This window comes from Myotis lucifugus, unplaced genomic scaffold (assembly GCF_000147115.1).
Source record: "Myotis lucifugus unplaced genomic scaffold, Myoluc2.0 scaffold_77, whole genome shotgun sequence".
Classification (NCBI taxonomy): domain Eukaryota; kingdom Metazoa; phylum Chordata; class Mammalia; order Chiroptera; family Vespertilionidae; genus Myotis; species Myotis lucifugus.
The window spans coordinates 1704623-1729758 of record NW_005871125.1 but is presented as its reverse complement, the minus strand read 5'-3'; the positions used below and the strand labels follow the sequence as shown (position 1 = coordinate 1729758).

The following is a 25136-nucleotide window of genomic DNA, read 5'->3' as shown; positions in this document are numbered from 1 at the left end:
GGTGAGACCCCTCCCTAAATCTATGTTCCAGGTGCCAGCCAAGGGCCAGCCTTGCTACTAGACCTTTCTAAGGATAGGCAGCTCAGGCCTCTGTTAACCCCTTTTCTGCACATGTGTGTTATATAGATCCAGTATAACTAAATCTGGTTGCTTGGCATTGTTTTAATTGCAAATTTGAATTTGAGTTTATACTTACCTGTTCTTTAAGCAGTAGAAGTACAGAATAACACTAAACTTATGTGTCATTTTAAAAGATTCAAGTACCTAGACTTTAGATATAAGACCATCCGTGTTTGATGAATTGAAATAAATTTGAAATTTTTTTTGAAAGGGCCTGCGGAGGGTTCTGTTGCTTTAGGTATGGATAAAAAATGGGAGACATTTATGTCATGCCAGGTCATACATTAGTAAGGTTATAATCCTGTAGAGTCTTTTTCCCACAGGTGATATTGACAATGGCTCATGTGATGGAAACAAATGAAGAATTTTATATGCTGACTCTGTGGAGAATGAGAAGTTCCTTTTCTTCTGAAAATTGCCATTTTTCTTAATGTGATAATGAAATTCACCTAAAATATTGAAAAATACTTTAACAGCCATATTTTTTTTTTCTAGTCCTCTTGAGAGACAATGTAGTTTAACTGCCATGTAAAGAACTGTGACTTAGGAAATAGTGATTTTCATGGATGCCTGTAAATGTTGATGTAAATAATCATGTTTTTCTGGTATGAGAAATTAAACTAAAGAAATCAATGTTTGCCAAATGGAAAAAACCATAAATTGAAAAGCATTAAACATTATTTTTTAATCTTTTCTTATTGTTATGACCTAGTAAGTAAACTAATCATTTTCTAGCCATGCATCAGTCCGTTTATGATGTTTTCTATGCACCTATTGGTAATATTTATTCTTTCATGTGATTTACACTGTTAACAAATGTTGTGGCTTGTTACATTTGATTTGATTAAATGGTAAATCTACGGCTATGCTTTTAAGTTATAAAGGTTTGTATATGCAGCGAAATAATTCCCAGAATCTGTGAATTTTCATTAAGAAAATGATCTCATTTTGAAATTTGATTGTGATCTTCCTGAGGGCAAGGACCATGTCCATATACCCTGTGCCTAGAATTGAACTTGGCATTTAGTAGATGCTCAAATACTATTTGAATAGAGGAGTGAGTAAAAGTATAGTATATGCATAGTTTTCAAGTTAAACATTTATAGATGTTATAATGAAATAATTTATAATGACCTTCTTTTGTTTTAAAGACGATGAAATCCAAACTCTTAGTATCTCTTACTAACCAGCCAATCATATTTGAATCAAATCTATTCACATTAATTTTAAAACATGTTTACAGTAAAATTTCACTATAACACTTTGTTTCCTTTAATATTTCCAACATCAAATGCACAAACACCAAGACATAGGTCCACTGTATGTGGGACAAGCTCTATAAGCTAATGTGTTTTTAAGGATATACGGGAACAGACGAGGGAATGTGCCTTCTGTGGAGTATGGTGGCAATGTCACAGGACAGTCAAACATACGAATTTCATCTGCTGGAAATAAAAGGTATAGTATGTAATGTAAATTCTGCCTTTCAGTCATTACATACACTGTGAAACAGCACCTGCTAAAATCGGCTTATTGAAAAGTGGAAAGATAGTATTTTAACAGCCTTCCTTATTAGGAAGGAATTGGAAGAAAGGTTCGGAAGGGGAGAGTTGTGTTAAATGAAAAATTAGAGTACTTTACAGCATTCTTTTGAAGGGCAAGTTTTGATGATAGAGTGTGCCAAGGTGTTCTTAAAAAGTCCCTGTCACTTTAAAGTGTATATATTTTAAGTAAAGAAAGGAGAAATAAACATACACTACAAGGACTAAAAATCAATTTAAAATATCTTGGAGTTAAGTGGGTGGTATAACTTAACTGGAAATAAATTGAAAATATTCCACAATGAGTTTTCCTTTCAAAACTTTGTTATTTACTTTCAGCTTATTGAGTAGATAATTTTATGCTTACATTGTAAAATGAGTGTTCATATATAATTATGTCATGTTTGAAAAGAAAGGAAATGATATGCATTTTATATTCATGTTCTCTTTCTATTTATAGTTTATCATTTTGTTGGCTTTCTTGTATCATAAATAAGGATAAGTGCTTCTGAATCTTTAGTGTATAATGAAGATAATATTGTCATGTATCAGGAACAGTGTCTATTTTCTTTAAAACAAAGTAATTCATAAAAGTGCTAGGGATAGTCTGGCCGGTGTGGCTCAGTGGTTGAGTGTTGATCTATGAACCAGCAAGTCACAGTTCCCTCAATTCCCTGTAGGGAGCATGCAGGAGGCAGCCAATCAGTGGTATTTTCTCATCATTGATGTTTCTCTCTCCCCCTTCCTCTCTGAAATTAATAAAAAAAATATATTTTAAAAAGTGCTTAAGAGAAGAGATTTTGTTGTTTGGGTCTAGTTAATGAAGGTTCTGGGAGGGAATTAACTTTCTAGGAAGGAGTCATTTAGGGATGATCATTTCCAAGTATGTGTAGAGGTATCACCGTTTTCCTTTTAAAAAATGATTTATGTCTACTTATATTCATTTTCTTTACTGGGGTAACTTCTTATTTAAAAAAAAAAAAGGTTTTATTAGGAATCTATAGAGCCAGTGAAGAAGGCTGAAGAAAAAGGAGCCCAAATACATTGGGGTCCCACTATATAAAGAAATAAATACCATGATTTTATACTAGCTTTAAAAATATGTAACTATCATAGCATCTATAGTATTTTAAAGGCTAATAATAACACATAACTACTTTTTACTCTAACTTTTGTTTCCTGAAAATTACTTAGGTTTTAATTCTTTTTGTTTTTGTTTTAGTGCTCGAGACAATGAAGCATCCAAATCTACCCGAGAAATCTGTAGTCCTTTTGCGGGGATGCTCTTTGGTATGTGCAAACTTCAGTTGATTAGATTTGTAGAGTGTTTCATAAAAGCTCTTTTTATTTTTTTTTGATAGACACCCTTCCCCATGTTCTTTCCATGTAATTTCTGGGAAGGTGCTTTGTTCTAGTCATGATCATAATCCACACTTTCTCTTTATAGACATGAAGGACATAGCTTAACATAAGTATGTTGATTTGCTATGTTAACTTGTCACGATAAAAAGAGCCTTATTTCCTGCCTGCAACTTTATTTTTTTGTTTTTTAATCCTCAACCAAGGATATTTTTTCCATTGATTTTAGAGCAAGTGGAAGAGAGGAAAGGAAGGAGGGAGGGAAAGAGGGAGGGAGAGAGAGAAAGAGAGAGAGAGAGGGGGAGAGAGGGGGGGAGAGAGAGAGAGAGGGGGAGGGAGAGAGAGAGAGAGAGAGAGAGAGAGAGAGAGAGAGAATGAGAATGAATGAGAGAATGAGAGAGGGGAAGAGAGAAACATTGATGTTAGAGACACATCAGTTGGTTGTGATTGAGCCTGACCAGGGCCAGGGATTGAAACTGCAACCCAGGTATGTGCTTTGACTGAAAATCGAACCTGCAACCCTTTGGGCCGTGGGCCAAAGCTCCAACCACTGAACAAATTGACCAGGTCTCCTGTGTGTAAGTTTATTTTTTATTTTATTTTTTAAAATTTTAAATATTTTTTTAATTGATTTCAAAGAGGAAGGGAGAGGAGAGAGAGATAGAAACATCAATGATGATAGAGAATCATTGATTGGCTGCCTCCTGGACGCACCCTACTGGGGATCGAGCCTGCAACCCGGGCATGTACCCTGACTGGGAATCGAACTGTGACCTCCTGGTTCATAGGTCGATGCTAAACCCTGAGCCACACAACTGGGCTCCTGTGTGTAACTTTAACTAGAAATGAACTCTGTTCTTTGTAAAAATTACTAGAAAAATTACTTGAAATTTGGTTTCAGTATATGAAAAAATAGGATCAACAGTTTAAGTTCATCTGAGAACCATCAGTAATTTAAATCTTGGTTTAGAGATAATGTAATTGCATAATATTTCTTTGAAATGAGAAAAATCGCATAGCACCTGAAGTTTTATTCTACTGCAATGTTTTATTCTACTGTAATGTTAAGTGAAATTGACCAGTTTTACTATATAGATAGATAAGAAGGCTTTATTCTTATGATGTATGTTGTAACATGATAAAAATTGGAACAATGACTGTCTTTGGCCCACTGACAAATAATGGAATCATTATTTGGAAATTTTAAAGATGAATGGCATGAACTTATCTTTAATGCAATCTAAGAATCATGGATTAATATTCAGTGAGATAATAGACTCTAATGTTTGCAACAAACCATTCAAGTCATTTAATCCAATGATTTATCTCATGGCTTCATATATACACTGAGTGGCCAGATTATTATGACCACCTGACGTTTGTAGGCAAATTAGCTATAATTTCGTGCTGAAGTTGCTAGAGGGCCAGACCATTATAAATAGGGAAGCAGGTTGTTTACCACGACAGTAGAAGTGATTTTTTTCTGAAGATATGGGTAAACAACGCGATTTCACAGCTTTTGAACGTGGGATGGATATATACACACACACACACACACACACACTAAGTGGCCAGATTATTATGACCACCTGACGTTTGTAGGCAAATTAGCTGTACACTGCATCGTATGGGATATGGAAACCGAAGGCCTGTTCGAACACCTTTGCTGTCTGCAGTTACCAAGATAAAACGTCTCCAATTCGCAAAGGAACACAAGGATTGGACAGTTAAGCTTTGGAAAAAGTCATGTGGTCCGATGAATCATGTTTCCAGTTGCATCATGCAGATGGCAGAGTGAGAATTTGGTGGAAACAGCATGAAAGCATGCACCCCACATGCATGAGTACAACCCTTCAAGCTGGTGGGGACAGTGTTATGGTTTGGGGCATGTTTTCCTGGCATGATTTGGGCCCTTGAATTTGTGTGGAACAACGTCTGAATAGCACAACATACCTAAGTATCGTTGCTGATTAAGTTCATCCTATCATGTTGATGGCGTATCCCAATGGAGATGGCTTCTTCCAACAAGACAATGCACCATGCTTGTATTGTGCAGGAGTGGTTTCAAGAACATGAGGGAGACTTTACCTTGCTTAGGTGGCCCCCACAATCACCAAATCTCAATCCAATTGAGCATTTGTGGGACAAAGTTAAAAGAGCTATCAGGCAGCTGGTTCCACAACTATCAAATCTCACAGAACTGGACAGTGCTATTCATCAGGCATGGTGTCAGATTCCTCTCATCACATTTCAACATCTTGTGGAGTCAATGCCAAGAAGAATCGCCACAGTATTGAAGGCAAAAGGTGGCCCAATGAAGTACTGATGGAGTGGTCATAATAATCTGGCCACTGTGTGTGTGTGTGTGTGTATTCCACGTTCAAAGGCTGTTAAATCGCGTTGTTTACCTATATCTTCAGGAAAAAATCACTTCTACTGTCGTGGTAAAAAACCTGCTTCCCTACTTATAATGGTCTGGCCCTCTAGCAACTTCAGCGCGAGATTATAGCTAATTCGCCTACAAATGTCAGGTGGTCGTAATAATCTGGCCACTCAGTGTATATTTCCAGCTTATATGTGTATATACCCACAGGGAATTTACTCTCTTCCAAGGCAGCACATTCCATCTTTAGGTGGCTCTGATTGTTATAATATTCTCATTTCCATTGAATTGAAATTTGTCTTCCTGTAATTTTGCCCCAGTGACTTCATTTAGAGCCCTTTGTTTTATTTTAAAAATAAGGCAATTGACTGCTTAGAGCAAAAATAATATATTGTGGGGTTTACAACAGAATCATGGGTTATTTAGAAGTATGTTTTTACATTTGCAAATATTTGGGGTTTTTCCTGCTGTCTTTTTGTTATTGACTGCTTGTTTAATTCCCCTGTAGTCTGAGAAAATAATTTATATAAATTCAAATTTGAAATTATACAAATTGTATATTAATACATTTTTTTTTAAAAATATATTTTATTGATTTTTTACAGAGAGGAAGGGAGAGAGATAGAGAGCTAGAAACATCCATGAGAGAGAAACATCGATCAGCTGCCTCCTGCACATCTCCTACTGGGGATGTGCCCACAACCCAGGTACATGCCCTTGACCGGAATCGAACCTGGGACCCTTCAGTCCGCAGGCCGACGCTCTATCCACTGAGCCAAACCGGTTTTGGCTTAATACATTTTTTAATGGCTCAGGATATAGTCGACCTTGGTGCATGTTTAGTGTATTCTTAAAAGAATGTACAATGTGTGTTTGTTGAGAGTAGTGGTTTATAGTAATGTTCATGTCTTACACATCCTTAAATTCTTACCTGACTGCCTTACTCTTTGTTTGAGGCCTGGCGTGCTGAAGGGATTTTCTGTGTTCCTTCACCTTCATCAGTTTTCAGCTAGGCCTTAATGCCCTTGACAGAGACGCTTTCTCTCTCCATACTTCTCTCTCCTTTCTCAACTTAGATTCTTGTGGCTTGTTCCTTGGTGGAAGGCTGTCCCCATGCGTGTGATTCTCAGAAATGAGTTGTTTGCCCCTCCCCACCGTGGTAGCCAGCCAAACTCTCCTTGATGTCTTGGAGGGTCTTGCATGAGAATTTTCTGCCCTTCCCCTCACTGCAGTAGGTCTTCGTTTTGTATGTGGAGAATGCTGGGTCTGAGCAGGTTTTCTGCCCTTCCCCCAGTAGATTGCGAAGAGTCTGGAAAATGCAGTGGTTGGTTTGTGTTTTTTATTTTTTTATTTATTTTTATTTGAAAGGGTGTCTTCAGAACTCCTGTGTTGCCCCATGTCCAGTCTCTCTTGTGATCATTCTGTGGGAGAGGAGTACTGGGTGCAGAGTCCTCTTCTGAGTGAGCTTCCAGGAATCTACATTGTCTTGCAGCCCATACAGCGCCTTTAAGAATTCATTAATAGTTCAGCTATTTTTTTTCTTACCTGTTTGTAAGGCCGCCTCCTATTTCTCCATATTCTGGTAAATGTAAAACACTTAGATTGTTCCATGTCTGGACTGGTTTTTATACCCTTTGAAATTCAGTTTAACTGCTTCTAACAACAGCTCTCTGATGGGCTTTTTAAAAATTTCTGAGTTTGTAGATGATTGAGCTTTTCGCATTGTGGGGTCTGAGCAATGTTGTGGCCTTTTACTTTCTAAATAGAAGCAGAACTCTTCCTTTAGTTCTTTATAATATCTTCCATTTCCTCCTCATAGTGTTACTGTTTTCACTTAAATACTTGGGTATAGTTATAGGAGTTATTTTAACTTCCTTATTTATTGTTCCATCATCTTTGTTTATGTGCTTTTTTCTGTTGACTAACTTTTCTAATGGTTATGGGTCACTATTAATTTTCTATTGCTACATCACAGATTAGCATAAATTTAGTGGCTCAAAACATGCCACATTATCTTGCAGTTTCTGTGTGTTAGGAATTTAGTTGGGTCCTCTGCTCAGGGTCTTACAAGGCTAAAATCCAGGTTTCAGCCAGGTTCCAAGCCCAATTGGAATGCTGGCAGAGTTAATTTCCTTGTGGCTGTATCACTAAGGGGCCTGGCTTCCTACTGGATGTCAGCTGGAGATCACCCACAGTTCCTAGCGACTTCCACTGTTTCTTGCAACATGGGCTTCCTTCCTCACCCTGGCTGTTCACTTTATCATGCAAGCAAGGAGCTTTCTAAACTCAGGGAGGGATTTTACCTGATTAGCTCTGGCCCACCCAAGGTAAATCTCCCTTTTGATAAATTCAGAATTGACTAGAGGCCTGGTGCACGAAATTCGTGCACAGGGGTGGGGGGGGGGGGGTCTCCAGCCCGGCCTGCACCCTCTCCAATCCGGGACCCCTCGGGGGATGTCCGACTGCCTCTTGCAATCCAGGACTGCTGGCTCCTAATCACTTGCCTGCCTGCCTGATCGCTCCTAACCACCTCTGCCTGCCTGCCTGATCACCCCTAACTGCTCACCTACCGGCCTGATCACCCCTAATTGCTCCCCTGCTGGCCTGATCGCCCCTAACTGCTTCTGCCTCGCCCTGCACCTGGGACCCAGGATTCCCTCCTCCGGCTGGTCGAAGGCACCCGGGACCCGGGTTTCCTTCCCTCCCTCTGGCCGGCCACAGGCACCCACGGCCCGGGCTGGCTTGGCCCAGGATGGCTGCAGCCACAGGGAACCGTGGGCGTGTGGCTTCGCCTGGGCCACAGCCACAGGTGCCTGGGACCGCGGGGCGGGCTGCTTGTCCCTCTCCCGGGCCACAGCCTGGCTGGTCCCCATTCCTCTCTCGCGAGCTCATTTGTGCCTGGCTGGTCCCCATTCCTCTCTCCCCAGTGTTGAGTGTCTGAGCCATTATGGCATGATGGTGTGAGGGCGTGATGGTCATTTGCATATTAGCTCTTTATTATATAGGAGGATTTGCTACTTTAATTACACCTACCAATTCCTTTCACTTTTGCTACATGTTATTGGCTAAAAGGAAGTCGTGTCCCCACTTAAGGGGAGTGGTTTATACAGGGAGTCATCACCTGAAGGCAGGGAACATAGGATCTGTCTTAGAATTTTGCCTACCATAGTCATGTTTTCCTGTTACTTGAGGACCATCTTTTTGAGGCCTTATTTTAATTTTTTTAATCCTCACCCGAGAATATTTTTCTATTGATTTTTAGAGAGAGTGGAAGAGAGTGGGAAAGAGAGAAATATCTATGTGAAACACATTGATTGGTTGCCTCCTCCACGAGCCCTGACCAAGGCCTGGGGCGGGGGAGGGGGAGGAGCCTGCAACCGAGGTACGTGCCCTTGACTGGAATTGAACCCGGGACCCTTTGGTCTCTAGGCCAACGCTCTATCCACTCAGCCAAACCGGCTAGGGCGAGGCCTCATTTTCAGCGTAGCTAGGGACTTTTAGGGTAGCCTTTTTTCCAGGGGGAGTTCAGCCGTACTACTACAGGGTGACCTTTCTGGGTTCTTCCCTGAAGATGCAGGGGATTCCCCAAGGACTTCACTCTAGCCGGCTAGAGCTTGAATTTCTCTTTACTTCGAGGTCTGAGAATTGTTCAGTTACTGTGTCTTCCATAGTTTCTTTGCCCAGCCTAATGGGATTTCACTCTGTGCACGCACAGCTAGTGCACAGAAAGTTGGAAGGATTTCTGAAGCTCTTTATGCTTCTTTTTGGATCTCTGCCCTAAACTTTCAGCCATGATAGCTTTCCTGAATTTTGATCTTTATCTGTTTAATTCAGCTCAGTTTCCAGCGTGCTTTGTTCTGTCTCCCGTACCTGCAGCCTGGAACTTGCATTTAGGCAGAAACAGGGGTGCTTAAAGGCTCACCTCATTTATTTTTCTCCCCTCAGGTATTACAGTCCTGTGCTGCCTGGTGTTCAGTGTCATATGTTTTGCCTAGTTTTATGGTAGAAGGTTAAGTTCTGTGCTTGTCATCATGATCAGAAGCAGAATGGATATTTGATTATAACACACTATTATTAACCTTAACATAATTTATGTTTCCCCTGTGGGAGCTCTACTGTTGCTGACATCTGTGCTTAATGGACAGAATCAGATGCTGTATGTCCACTTAATTATTAATTGGAAGGTTAATAATTAAGGTAGTGGAGGACTTGCTGGTTCAGTTGCGCTTTTGATGTCCTGTGATTTTTGTTGTGCTCTTGTCATGCATATCTTGATTAAGACGTGATTTTGTGTCATTAACATATGCAGTGATAATAATCCTTGGTGGGTCCAAAATGTTTGCACAACTGGATTTTTGCATAAGTGATAGCAGGGTGAGGCTTACAGTTTTCTTCTGTAGAATCAAGGTAACCATTGATGTTTTTTTAGCAGGGCGCCAGTGTGATTAGTGTTTTATTTTAAGATAATTGATCTTACATAAGTGTGCTGGATGGACTGAAGCAGGGAGAGGGGGAGTTTGGGAGACTGGTTAGGACAGTGATCGGCAAACTCATTAGTCAACAGAGCCAAATATCAACAGTACAACGATTGAAATTTCTTTTGAGAGCCAAATTTTTTAAACTTAAACTATATAGGTAGGTACATTGTTATTAACTTAATTAGGGTACTCCTAAGGCTTAGGAAGAGCCACACTCAAGGGGCCAAAGAGTCGCATGTGGCTCGCGAGTCGCAGTTTGCTGGCCACGGGGTTAGGAGATTATTGCTTCAATCCAGGTGAAATGTGGAGAGGTCCTATCTAAGATTAATGGGATCTCATATGAGAATAGAAAAGAAGGTCCTTATATGGAGTGAATAAGAAAGGATGAACAAAGTTACAATGTAGTTTTGGGGTTTGGTTTTCAGGCCATTAACAGAAAACAAAGAGGGGCAGTTGCTTTTGAGGTGTTCAGTTTGGACACACTTGTTAAATTTAAGGGGCTTGTGGAAAATATTAGTGGAGTTATTATTCCCAATTAGTGGAAAAATGAGGATGGGAATTAGAGTATTCTCTTATCTGAGACGGTTTTCAACAAAAAGGAAGGGTTAATGTGTCTTTGATACATAGTAGATATTCATTATGAAATTAATTATTGATCATATGAGAACTTCGTATGATAAATATTTTACTTTCCAGCTTGTATAGTGATTACTTCTTGATCCAGTAATTAAAAATGGAGGTTTTTAAAAATTCAGATTTCGAGTTGCATATGTGCTCAAGAGTTAAGATTGCATTTTTTTCTTAACGCTTTCTAGGAGGTGAAGATCGAGAACTTATTCAGAAGAGAAAAGAAAAATATAGACAAGAACTGTTGGAACAAATGGCTGAACAAAAGGAGAACAAGAGACGGTAATGAAAGGTTTGCATTTAAAAGAGAGGATTTGAATCTAAAATGCATTTGTGTAAAATGAGATGGTGGTAAATAACTATTACATGGTAAAATAGGAGGATACTTTTCCTGCTGTATTTGTAAATCACTTTAATTTCAGTCTGCACATTGTAAATCAGCAAGGTAATACATGCTCTCAGTGTTTATTTTCTTTGTCATAGGTAACAAATGAGACTATGTATATAGTATAACAGGCCTTTTACATACCTGAATTAATTTCTTCAATTATTGATTTAGGATAGCATTTAATGTTATCTGCATGCCCACTTATATTCTCCATATATAAGAAATATAAAAGAAAAGTATTTTATCTTCTAACAATGTAAATATATATAGTATAAAAACAATCATTGAAAAATAAATAAAAGGTGAAATGCAAAAAAAACCCCCCAAAAAATCATTGATAAATCAACAGATTTTTATATTGTGTACAAGTTTCAGTGTTTGTAATTTTTCTTATAGAAGCACATGTGAAATATTAATTACAGTTTAAAATTTGGACTAGATATGTTAGTTCTAGAGAATGAGACTTCTTATATTTAAAAAATTAATTTTATTGATTTTGAGAGAGAGAGAGAGAGAGAGAGAGAGAGAGAAACATCGATGTGATGGTTCTATTGGCTGCTCCCTGCACTGGGGATTGAGCCTGCACCCAAGGCGTGTGCCCTGACCAGGAATTGAACTGGCAACCTTTTAGTGCACGGGACAATGCCCAACCAACTGAGCCACACCAGCCAGGGCGAGATCTGTTATTTTTTAGTTTCGTCATTTGTCTCCTATCTTAGAGGAAGCCAGTATCTACTGTCTGATATTAACCATTGTAAACATTTTTTAAAAACCTTCTTATTAGAAAGTATGGTATAAATTTTTAATTTTTTACCCTTTTTTGTGTGAACTGAAAATATACATGGACCCTAAAAGAAGTAAATATTTTGTTTTACTTCTGTACTTTATTCTGTGTAAATTGCTTAGGTTTTAAAGTACCCAAGGCACTGGTTTAGAGATACTTGTTCAACTCAGTTTACATGTGAATCCTAGTTTACTTTACACCAAATAAGAAAAATTTAGTTTTCAGCGTCAGTTAAGGACTTATCGTCAGTTAAATGAATTATTTGTATTTGGAGATGTTGTTGCATGGACTTTGTATATATGTTTGTTTCAGTAATGATTATAATTTTGTTTGTGTTTACTATAATTTTTTAATATATAAAACTATAATTTTGTTTAGAGAAAAAGATTTGGAACTCAGAGTTGCAGCTTCTGGAGCCCAAGACCCCGAGAAATCGGTGAGGATTCCTGGCATCTTTTAATGTTTAATCGTTCAGCCAAATAAGCTTCAAATGTGCCAGCAGGTGGAGATAGACAGAAGATATTGGGGAAGTGTCAGGGTAGATCAAGTTGAATACTAATAAACTAAACTTGTTTATTTCACTAAGCTAATTTTTACTTTTTCATATATGCCTTCTTCTTTCAGTTTGTTTCAAATTGGTCCTTTGTATTTTGTTTACCTGTACTGTTCCATGGGAGAGTTATTTCAGTTTAATTTACAATAGATGTTAATATTGTTCTTGAGGATATCTTGATCACTCTTCTTACATTCGAGTGATTTCCAAAGAAACTGAAATCTTTAATTGTAGACTGTAAGCATTTTAGTAATTTTTACTTAATGTAAAACTAGAGAAATGACTTTATTTTTACTTTAATCTTGTAATTCTCATCATTAAGTGGAATGAATTACATCATTGCAGTTAAGAAGGTAATAATGTATTGTTCTTCTCACAGTATACTTTTTCTGTAGTTGGATAGGTAGAATTTACTTGCGAAGGCAAGTTTTAGTTTCATCATTGATTATAATTAAGAAACTTTAATTTTACTAAAAAGTTCATTCTTAAAGAATACAGCAACTTAAAATTATTCAGCTGTAGGCAACTTTTGATTTACTTTTTAAAAAAAATATATTTTATTGATTTTTTACAGAGAGGAAGGGAGAGGGATAGAGAGTTAGAAACATTGATGAGAGAGAAACATCAATCAGCTGCCTCCTGCACATTCCCTAATGGGTATGTGCCCGCAACCAAGGTACATGCCCTTGACCGGAATTGAACCTGGGACCCTTGAGTCCGCAGGCCGACGCTCTATCCATTGAGCCAAACCGGTTAGGGCTTGATTTACTTTTTTACTTATGCTAATTATGTAGATCCTGGGGGGTTTATCTGTTTAAAAAAGTTATTATCTCATCAGCACCATTCATTCCCAGTGTACTTTTTGACTGCTCATAGAATAAAACTTTTTTAAAATATATTTTATTGATTTTTTACAGAGAGGAAGGGAGAAGGAGAGTGATAGTTAGAAACATCAATGAGAGAGAAACATCGATTCAGCTGCCTCTTGCACTCCCTACTGGGGATGTGCCCACAACCAAGGTACATGCCCTTGACCGGAATCAAACCTGGGACCCTTCAGTCCACAGGCCGATGCTCTATCCACTGAGCCAAACTGGTCTGGGCTAGAATAAAACTTTTAGATTAATCTGACAAATCATTCCTAGGGAAGATAAACATGGAGGGAAAAAAGGATACTGTTTTGGGATGAATAGACACTACACACACACACACACACACACACACACACACACACACACTATCTGGCTCTTCACAGAAAATGTTTGCTGACTGGAGAATACTTTGATGTCAGAAATGGTAATCTGGTAGAGAAGCAGTATAATGTGGTATAATAGAGTTTTGTATTTAGAATTAATATCTGGCTCTGGTCTTTGCTTGGTTATTTATTAACAGTGAGGCATTAGGTGTTTGTGTACTTTCAGGGGGATCTCAGTTACCCCATTTATAAAATAGGGATTAGATCTGCAAAATCTTTTAGCTGTAAAATTGTGTTATTCTCTGAGTAACTGAGTGTCGGCTGGCAGTCTGGGATAGAGGGTCTTTTGATGTCTCTTCCACCTTTCAAGTAAGGATTGTATATAACAAACCGATATCTTTTCTTTATTTTAGCCCGATAGACTAAAGCAGTTTAGTGTGGCACCAAGATACTATGAAGAGACGATCCCACCTGAAAGACCCAGAGTAGCTTTCCAGACCCCTCTCCCTCCTTTATCTGCCCCCCATGCCCCCTCCTGCCCACCAGCCCACTCCATCCCACCACAGAGTGAAGATCTGTACAGTGGACTCGGCAGCACCCTTGGTGAAATGGTGCCTCCCAGGTGCTTGTTTAAAATGTTTTATGTTTGGGAATTGGGGCAGGTGTCATATTTTATATTCAGAAGGGTTTTCTGAAGCAGATAACATTAACCATTAGAGATTTTTGTGTCATTAACAACTTTTGTCAAATAATTTCTCTTGAAATGTTTTCATTGTTGGACTTTCCTCTGTTATGATAAAAACAAGGAAAATTCTTATAACATTCTTTTATTGTTGAAAGATGCTTTAGAATTTTTAGAATGCATAAGTGCATTTAGTATTTAGTTTTAGATCATATTTTAGAATATTTTAAATATCTTTAAACATAAACATACATTTTCTTCAGTTTTGTAATTCCATTTGGCAAATATTGAATACTTCCTTCAGTTTATACAGAAAAGTGACTTCTAATGTAACATATATAGATTACTTTATTTTAACTTCTATTTCACTCAACTTTTTCTCTGTGATTACTTATGGGCTTTGCAACTCAAATACCTGAAATGAAAACTGTTGAGATTATAAAACCTGTAATTTAGGTATTATGGAAAAATATGATTTATGTTGGTAAAAGGCATCATGCTATACTAGACTGTACGTACAGAAAATTCCGTTCACATTGATATTTTCTGGGCTATACTTTCTTCTCTTAGGAGGACTTGAACTGGTTTCTTGCTTATTATTAATGTATTATAGTAATGTGTTTAATCAGGTGTTTTTCTTCGTTAACGGTAATATTTTCTGGGCTGTACTTTCTTTCAGTGGACTTTTATTTAATACTAACAAGTTGTAGGTCTGTGTTTACTGTATTTATCAGGTGTTTGTTTCATCTGCTGCCTTCCTTTCTGAACAGACTAGGTGGGGTTGGAATTGCAGAGCATGGCATGATGGTCTCAGCATTGGGTGACGGGTTACAGTGTCAGCTTCACTGTATGCATTTTGGGCAAACCACATGTTTATTGAACTTCAGTGTTCTCATTTGCAAAAGTGCAATAGTATTTTTTTTCCTTGTCTACAAATACAGAGTTGTGAGGAATAAATCTGAAATAAATTTCTATAAAAATGTAAGATTGAATGATGCTGACAGGTTTTCATTGCAGTTTTTCAACTGTTTTGTTGATGCAGCTATGGACTTGAGGATAGTAAGGTTAGACCCACAGAGTGACTAGTAAATGTGAAAAACATGCATGCCTGAAGAGAACTGTAAATGCCTTGCTAGCTCTTCAGAATTATTTTGCAGTATACAGTAAGGAGAACATATTAGGAAAAACTTAAAATGCAGACATTCTAGGAAGTCCCCCTTCTCTTTCTGTTCATGTAAAGGGGTTTGCCTTTTCCATTTTTACTACTGGGAAAGATTGCCCTGGGGGAAATACAGCCATATTTCCTAGTCAAGAGTGAAGTGCTGATGTAGAAGTTTTAACTTTATGAAATACTAAAAATTGTGTCAAGACTTGACAGTTGATATATAAGTGGAGTCTGTTATACATTATTGTTAACTTCTTTTGAGAACAAGACATTTTTATAGTTAAAAATGCACCTCTTCCTCCAGTCTAATGGTACCATTTTTAATCTCTTTTCGTGCCTCTGCCTTTTCTTCCTCTCTCTGACTCGCTCACTCTAGCAGCCTGGCTGAAGCATTGCCTTTTCTAGAGAGCCTTCCTCATGCTTGCCTACTGTTGCCTAGATGATTTCAATGTCTCTGCACCATGTTCCTGTAGCACCCTCGTCTGCTTGTATGGCTTCATTTACTACACTTTGCTGTAATTGTCTGTTCCTTTCTGAGGGACAGGGAACATGTTTTTTCAATACTGGCATATAGTGACTAATTAGATATTGTGTGAATAAAATCTGAAGTTTTTGTCTTACATAACTTTGAAGCTTTTTCTAAAGCAGCAATCAGATTTTCAGTAACAGTTTTGCAAATCAATGATAATCTTGATTTAAAAAATATTACAATGTAATATGAGAAGAATTTTCCAATTTTCTTTTGATACAGGATTGCACCTCTGCCTCCACCTCCCCTACTACCACCTTTGGCTACTAACTATAGAACTCCTTATGATGAAGCGTACTATTTTTATGGAGCCAGGAATACTATGGATCCTAATCTTGCTTATTGTAAGTTATCTATAGTCTAAACATTTTTCTCCACTGGATCAGTCAGGAAAATTGATTTTTGTGCAAGCAAAAATATGTAAATGAGAAAAGCACAGCTTTACTTAATGCAAATAAAATATATATTGATTTATAGTTATTTTCCTTTTATCTAGATTTCAGAAATTACTATATTGTGTTTTCTTGCATTGTGCTTTGATAATTCCTAACCCAGAAGGAAATACGGATTTTTTTTCTTAGGTAACATTTTCAGTATGTGACTTTTCTTTCAGAGATAAAGTATTATTAAACAGGTACTCTGGAATAAATGTGTTTTTGTGTTTTTTTAAGATGGCTCAGGAATGATGGGAGCGCAGCCTGCAGTTCATGTTACTGCTCCTTTTGCCCACTGGCCAGCACAGCCCATTGGGTAAGTCATTGTCCAAACAATAATTTCAGGATTAATTTTTCTTCCATAAAACCTGTACTATTTAACTTATTCTTTTTTTTCCTTCAGAACAGATAAAACTTACTTTAATTTCTAATTATTGTATAATCAGTATGTTCGAAGTATTGCTTGTACATCAGTGTTTCATAGAAAGCACATTTTATAATTAAGAATAACTCCACTTCTCTCATTATAAAAGTCATGCATGCATATGATTGATAAATAAGTATTACTACCTCAGCTTTTTTTTTCAACACTTGATCTTAGCCAGAAGGCTGAGAAGTGATTTTTTTTAAAATTTCCATCTTCATGAAATACCTTTTTCCATTACTTTCAGTTGTTGTGTATCTTTCAATTTCAGGTGGGTCTCTTATAGAAGCATATGTAAGAGTCTTGTTTTGTTATCCATTCAACCACTATGTCTTTCGATTGGAACATTTAATCCATTGTATTTAAAGTAATTGTCGATAGATATGTATTTATTGCTATTTTATTAGTCATATTTCTTTTCTTCTTTTGAAATAAAACCCTTTAACATTTCTTTTATATATATTTCTTATTGATTTTTTACAGAGAGGAAGGGAGAGGGATAGAGAGTTAGAAACATTGATGAGAGAGAAACATGGACCAGCTGCCTCCTGCACACCCCCTGCTGGGATGTGCCAGCAACCAAGGTACATGCCCTTGACTGGAATTGAACCTGGGACCCTTCAGTCCACAGGCCGATGCTCTATCCACTGAGCCAAACCTGTCAGGGCTTAACATTTCTTGTGATACTGGTTTGGTGGTGGTTAACTCCTTTAGCTTTTTCTTGTCTGGGAAGCTCTTTATCTATCTTTTGATTCTAAATTATAGCTTTGCCTGTTAGAGTAATGTTGGTGTGTAGGTCTTTGCTTTTCATCACTTTGAATAATTCATGGCAATCCCATCTCACCCGCAAAGTTTCTATTGAGAAATCAGCTGACAGTTGTATGGGCACTTCCTTGTAGGTAATAACTGCTTTTCTCTTGCTGCTTTTAAGATTTTCTGTCTTGAACTTTTGGCATTTTAATTATGATGTTTCTTTGGGTTCATCTTATTTGGGACTCTGCACTTTCTGGACCTGTATGTCTGTTTCTTTCATCAAGTTAGGGAAGTTTTCATTATTATTTCTTCAAACAGGTGTTCAGTTTCTTGCTCTTTCCCTTCTCTTTCTGGCAGCCCCATGATGCGAATGTTGATATGTTTGAAGTTGTCCCAGAGGCTTCTTACACTATCCTCATTTTTTTTTTAAATTCCTTTTTCTTTTCGCTGCTCTAATTGGGTGTTTTCTGCTTCTCTATCTTCCAAATTGCTGATTTGATTCTCAGCTTCATGTACTCTACTGTTGATTCCCTGTAATGTATTCTTCATTTTAGTTAGTGTATCCTTCATTTCTGAGTAGTTCTTTTTCATATTTCCTATATCCATTTAATGTTTCCTATCTCTTTATTGGACTTCTAAGTTGATCTGCTTTTCCCCTAAGTTCATTGAGCATCCATATAACTAGTGTTTTGAACTCTGTATCTGGTAGATTGCTTGTTTCTATGTTGTTTATTTTTTTTTTTTTTGAGATTTGTTCAAAACTTTGGGACATGTTTCTTTCTCCCGTTTTGGCTGCCTCCCTGTATTTGTTTCTATGAATTATGTAGAGCTGCTACCGATTTTGGTAGAGTGACCTTATGTAGTTGGTGTCCTGTAGGGCCCAGTGGCACAGCCTCACTTGTCACCCACGCTGGATGCTCCAAGTGTGTCCCTCCTGTGGGCTGTGTGTATTCTCCTGTTGTAGTTGAGCCTTGATTGCTGTTGGCATGTCAGTGGGAGGAGGAGATTTACCCCCAGGGCAGTGAGCTGCCAGGACTGGCCACAACAACAGTGAACATCTACTGTGAAGGGGCCAACCCCATGAAGCTGGACTCACTTCAACATGGCTCTGGTGCCAACCAAGTTCACCCCTTGAATGTGTCTCTTTTGGAGGTGGCTGGGTGGTGCCTTGGTATGGTCTGAAGCTGTCTACCAGTTGTTCTGGCTCTGGGGCCTTGCAGAAGGTTCAGGCCTACGTCAGCCACCCTGTGCCCTGCTCTGGGGCCACATAGCATGAGCTATATAGCAATTTGCAGATGGCTACTACTTATGCTGGGCTTGAAGGTGCCTGGTAGAGGCCACGCTGTGCACCGAGGCCAGTTGCCACCAGAGCCAGGCTCGGGGCCACTTAGTGAGAGGCACGGGACATGCTGAGGCAGAGGCTGCGGCAGAGGCTGCTTGTTTGGGGCTTGTGAAACTGAGGGATTTTAGGAAAGTCTGCAGCATGGTGTTTATATGGAAAAGCCACTGGAAATGGCTTGGGTGAACCCACAGATTGGGAGGGGCCAGTCTCAAGGAGTCACCAGAGTGGGTCAAACAATATTAGCCAGGTTGATGGAGACTAAGATATGGTGCCCACCTGCTGGCTTTGAGGGGGGGTGGGAGGTGGGATTGAGAGAGTTCAGCAGAGGAACAATGGCCTCTGCCAGCACTTCTGTCTGGGAGAAAGCTGTCTTTCCAGCCCTCTTTCTGATGCCAAGCAATTCAATCCCCCCCCCCCCCCCCCCGTATTGATAACCGGAATGGGGAGCTGAGGTTTCTTCCCTGGGTCCTGTCTCATGCCGTTGAAGAATGTGCTCTGCCAACAAGATTTGAGCAAAAGCGTGGAAAATCTATTACAAGCAGATTCAGACTCCCCGCATGGGGAGGGGGGTGCAGTAATGGGCTTCCCTAGTCAAGGGCTATATATTTGCCACAAGCCCGTTTCTGTCCTTGTTGTCACCTCAGTTGTTCTTGCCTAGCAGTGGACCTGAACTTTCTGTTTCTATGCGTTCGTACACCTTGTTGCTGCAGGCCCTCCCTTGTTTTCCCATGCCTCCCACTTTGAGTCCAGAAACATTTTATTATTTCTGCTTGGTTGGTTTCTGTGATTAGGCTTGCTCAAACTGCCATTTCTGCCCCTGCCTTTGTTCTCCACTGGACCCCTGCCCTATCTGCCTGTGTTTCACGTTAACCCTTCCTCAATATGTCTTTGTTATCCTAGCACTGGAACTCAGAGCTAGTGAGTCTGAGTAAGTTTTTCCTGGTCCCTTTTAGAGGAACTGCTTGGGATTCCAGAAGCCCTCTGTCTCACTTTGCCACAATCCCTGCTGGTTTTTACAGCCACGAGTTAGAGGGACTTCATTTCCTAGCTGTGGGATCCTGGGCTGGGGGCCTAGTATGAGGCTGGGGACCTTCACTCCTTTGGGGAATCTCTACAGCCAAGACATTCCTCTTTTTTTTAAAAATATATTATTGACTTTTTACAGAGAGGAAGGGAGAGGGATAGAGAGTTAGAAACATCGATGAGAGAGAAACATCGATCAGCTGCCTCCTGTCCCCCCACCTCTACACTGGGGATGTGCCCGCAACCAAGGTACATGCCCTTGATCGGAATTGAACCTGGGGCCTTTCAGTCCACAGGCTGATGCTCTATCCACTGAGCCAAACTGGTTAGGGCCAAGACATTCCTCTTGATTTTTATTCACCACGTGTGAGGTGTGACCATCCCATTCTTCATCACTGCCCCTCCTACCAATCTTAATGAGGCTGCTTTATATCCTTATTTGTATTCACCTAGTTTTCAGGTGGTTCTGAATGATGGTTGTTCTGTAGTTTACTTTTAATTTTGATGTAGTTGTGGGAGGATGCGAGTACTGTATTTACCTTAATTTCCTTCTTTTTAAAGGCTAAATAATATCCTGATGTATGGATATAACGCATTTTCCATTCATCCATTATCCATTCATCCATTAATTTTAAAGGAACACTAGGAAAGAATTCAAAAGATGACCAAAGATATTGTCAATGTGTTGAGATAATTTTATATTTAGCAGTTATTTTTCATGAATGCGATTGAAATAAAAATATTTCAAGAGAAACAACTGAATTTGCCATTAGCAGACCCTAAATAAATAAAATTCTAAATGCAGATGGAAGGATGTCATAGATGGAAGGTCTAAGTTGCACAGAGCTAGCTATAGGAAGGAAGAACCATGGTAAATGCATGGATGGAATTAAATATTATTTATGTAAAATTTTGGGTTTAAAAATAAGTAAAATTAAGAATAATAGGAATAGCATATAATTTAAATGGAGTAGTTAATGTGCTTAAAATCTTTCATTTGGGAGGATGGTAAAGATTTTGATTATCTGTAGTCTTGGATAAGTATGGGTGTTAGGGTAACCACTAAAAGTACATGGACAAAAGTACAACTTTTACTAATGTACTAGAGGGAAAAAAATAAAAAAGGAGGACAAAAAGAAATAGAAAAGTTTAAGGAGCCTATTTAACATTAATATAAGACAAAATTAAATGGCAAATTTGAATTTGATATTAGTAAATGGTTAAGTATCTATTTCAAAGAGAAATATTGTCATACTGGATTCAAAAACAAAATCTGGGTACATCATATATATATATATCACTATATATATATATATATATAGTGATATAGAAAAATGAAAGTAAAAGGGTACAGATATACTAGGAGAATATGAATTAAAATTAAGTTTGATTAGCTATATTAATATCAGATAAAGTGGATTTTTCAGTCATAAGCTTTGATTCCCAGAAACCATCAACAAAACAACAAGAAAGCCCACTGCATGGGAGAATATATTTGCCAATGCTATTTCAGATAATGGTTTAATCTCCAAAATTTACAGGGAACTCATATAACTTAACAAAAGGAAGATAAACAATCCAGTCAAAAAACGGGCAAAGGACCTAAATAGACACTTTTTGAAAAAGGACATATAGAAGGCTGAGAGACATATGAAAACATGCTCAAAGTCACTAATCATCTGAGAGATGCACATCAACACAACAACGAGGTCCATCTCACACCTGTCAGAATAGCTATCATCAACAAACGACAAATGCTGGTGAGGTTGTGGAGAAAAAGGAACCCTCATTCACTGTTGGTGGGAATGCAGACTGGTGCAGCCACTGTGGAAAACAGTATGGCGTTTCCTCAAAAAGTTAAAAATGGAACTCCCATTTCACCCTGTAATCCCACTTCTAGGAATATATCCCAAGAAATCAGAAACACCAATCAGAAACGACATATGCACCCCTATTTTCATAGCAGCATAATTTATAATAGCTAAGATCTGGAAACAGCCTAAGTGCCCATCAGCAGATGAGTGGATTAAAAAACTGTGGTACATCTGCACAATGGAATACTACGGTGCTATAAAAAAGAAAGAACTTTTACCATTTGCAACAGCATGGATGGACCTGGAGAGCATTTTGCTAAGCGAAATAAGCCAGAAAAAGATAAATATCACATGATCTCACTCATATGTGGGATATAATGATCAACATAAACTGAGGAACAAAAACAGATCTAGAGACAAGGTAGCACTGAATAGACTGTCCAACCTCAGAGAGAAAGCAGGGAAGTGGGGGGTTAGAGATCAACCAAAGGACTTGTATGAATGCATATTAGCAGAACCAATGGACACAGACACTGGGGCGGTGGGGGCTTGCCTTTGGGGGTGGGAGTGGTGGGGGGGGCGGGCAGGGTAGTCAATGGGGGTGGGAGAAGGAGACATGTAATACTTTAAACAAAAAAAACAAAACCCAGACATTAAAAAAAAATTCCCTTTATAAAGACTAAAAGTTTGCCCAGCTGGTGTGGCTCAGTGGTTGAGTGTCGGCCTATGAACCCAGAGGTCACAATTTTATTCCCGGTCAGGGCACATACCTGGGTTGTAGCAGCTGATCAGTGATTCTCTCTCATCATTGATGTTTCTCTCTCTCTCTCTCTCTCTCCCCGCCCCCTTCCTCTCTGAAATCACTAAATATATATTAAGAAAAAAAGATTATGGACTTTGCAGGCAGAGTGCCTTGGTTTGAATCCTAGTTTTACTAAGCTTGAAGCATAATTCTTAACTTCTGTACCTATTTGTTAATTAGGATATTAATGGTATCTACTCACAGGGTTATTCTGAGTATTGAAGGAGTTAAAATATGTAACAGTGTCTGAAATATACTAAATGCTAATTGGTGTTATATATCAATATCATTATAAAATTAATTACTGTAATATACCATATTAACAAAATAATGAAGAAAGCTATATGATTATCTCAATAGTACAGAGACAACATTATGCAATTTAGCGCCTTAAGTGATTAAAAACTTAGAATAAATTAGAGGGAAACCTACTTAACCTGAGAAAGTGTAAACATGAAAAACCTACATCATATATTTTACTTTTGGTGATATGCTTAAAACATTCTTTTTGAGATTGACAGTATGACTACTATTCTTATCACCACTTTCTTTTGGGGCCCAATAATTGCAGCAAGGTCAAGAATTAAAAAAAGGCAAAATTAAAAGAGAGAGAAAGAGAGAGAGAGTGTGAAAGGAATGAAGGTACAAGGATTAGAAAGGAAGAGAGAGAACTGATGTCATTGGCAAAAGGATGTGGAGTTAAAATATTAGAATTAATAGGAGTTGTAGCAGAATCGTTGAATACAAAATCAATATGTAAAAAGCAGTTGCAGGAAATAGTTGTTTTTTTATAGTTTAACATATGCAGCACTGTAATTCCACTGCTAGGCACATATTTAAGAGAAATGAAAATATACACACAAAGACTTGTATGAATGTTCATAACAGTATTATTCATGATGACCAAAAAGTATAAACAATTCAGATATTCATTCACTAGTAAATGGTAAACAAAAGGTGTTATATCCATACAGTGAAATACTATTCAGCAATACAAAGGAATGAACTACTGATGTGTGCTACAGCATAACTCAAACATATTATAAGTGAAAGAATCCATGTGTATTGTATGTTTCCACTTATAAGAAATGTCCAGAAAGAACAAACGTATAGAGACAGAGAGCAGGCCACTCTTAGTGATTGCCTGTGACGGGGGTGGGTGCAGGGATTGGTTGCATATGGTATGAGGGATATTTTTGGTTATGGAAACATTCTAAAATTAATTTACCTTTTATAATTCAGATTTTTAAAATGTATAGTTTTCTTGAAAGTGGCTGCATTCCTGTACTTTAACATGTGTTGTATTTAAGGCAGTAGCACTATATTGCTTGAGATTTATAAAAGTGTCATGTCTTAAATTTTTCCTTTTTGATGCCTTTTAAAATTTTTTATTTTATTTGGGACAGTCAGACTTTTTACTGTAATTGTATTGTTTTATTCTTGAAGTGTCTAGGAAGTTATTTTATATTGGCATATATTAAGTAAATTATTAGATATAAAATTTGATGGACTTCCACTGTAGTATTATTATTATTATTATTATTATTATTTCCTTTTAAATATATTTTATTGATTTTTTTACAGAGAGGAAGGGAGAGAGATAGAGAGTTAGAAACATTGATGGGAGAGAAACATCGATCATCTGCCTCCTGCACATCTCCCACTGGGGATGTGCCCGCAACCCAGGTACATGCCCTTGAGCGGAATCGAACCTGGGACCCCTCAGTCCGCAGGCTGACGCTATCCACTGAGCCAAACCGGTTTCAGCTATCATTATTATTATTATTATTATTATTATTATTATTATGCATCCAGCAAAGTGCATAAGCCATATGCATACTGCTTGATGAGTTATCACAGTGTTTTCACCCCCATGTAACTATCCCTAGGTCAAGAAATAAGTCCAGTAAATTTGAAAGTTTCATGACTTGTGAAAGCGGAGACTGGGGAATTGCTTAGGAAGGGGTCATTTACTTAAGGATTTCTCTTTGACCTATTTTTAAATGTACTACCATGCTGTTTCAAAGTAGTGTTGCATTTTCTTGCTTGGTCATAAGTAGATTCAAATGATTAATTGTGTATTTGATGTAGGAACACAGTTGGACAGAGCGAATTGAAAATCGCAAGTGATAGTACAATTAATTCAGGATTAATTTTTGAAGATAAGCCAAAGCCTCCAAAGCAGACACTTCAGTCTTACCAAGAAGCTTTGCAGCAGCAGGTATTCATCTGTTGATTCATTCATTCATTTAATGTTGAACATTTTATGTGTTAGCACAATGGCCCCTTGGAATTCAGAGTGTGGCAGAGGAGAAAAAAAGATGACAGTTATTTATAATTCACCACGGTGAGTTTAGATGTAGGTAGCCAGGAGTGCTGTTGGAAGCATAGGATAAGGAAAGGTATTGCCTGGGCAGTTAGGAGGGCCTCGCAAGGTTGTTGATACTTGAGCTGCATTTATACATTGAATAGATTTGAAGTTTCTGGTATATTTAAGGGAATGGAATGGATTTGGGAGAAAGGGCTGGAGTGTTAGGTTGTACTGGATTGTGAAGGACTAGCTATACGGGGTTTCCAATTTTTTTCTGTTAAGGATAGCAAAAGGCAGGATGTTTTAAGCCACGGAGTAAAAGGAGTAGTTGATGAGAGCAGAATTGGCTTTTAGAAAGAGACCTGGTTGTGATGTGGATGATTGTGAAGAGGTGTGGCAGAGAAACCTTTTAGTCAATTATTGAGGTAG

The 25136-nt window shown here is 38.1% G+C and overlaps 1 protein-coding gene across 11 annotated transcripts in view; it reads left to right on the top strand.

Annotated features, from left to right (window-relative positions):
* Positions 1–25136, top strand: part of CSPP1 (centrosome and spindle pole associated protein 1) — a 98938-nt gene that overhangs the window by 35823 nt on the left and 37979 nt on the right. For 9 of the 11 annotated variants that reach the window (XM_023755423.1, XM_023755420.1, XM_023755421.1 and 6 more), the window contains 8 exons: positions 1480–1578; positions 2884–2951; positions 10697–10790; positions 12059–12116; positions 13842–14050; positions 16027–16148; positions 16476–16554; positions 24488–24617. In XM_023755423.1, coding sequence (XP_023611191.1) covers positions 1480–1578; positions 2884–2951; positions 10697–10790; positions 12059–12116; positions 13842–14050; positions 16027–16148; positions 16476–16554; positions 24488–24617 — 859 coding nt within the window. The remainder of the gene's footprint in view (positions 1–1479; positions 1579–2883; positions 2952–10696; positions 10791–12058; positions 12117–13841; positions 14051–16026; positions 16149–16475; positions 16555–24487; positions 24618–25136) is intronic. The other 2 variants (XM_023755422.1, XM_023755426.1) reach the window with 2 other exon arrangements.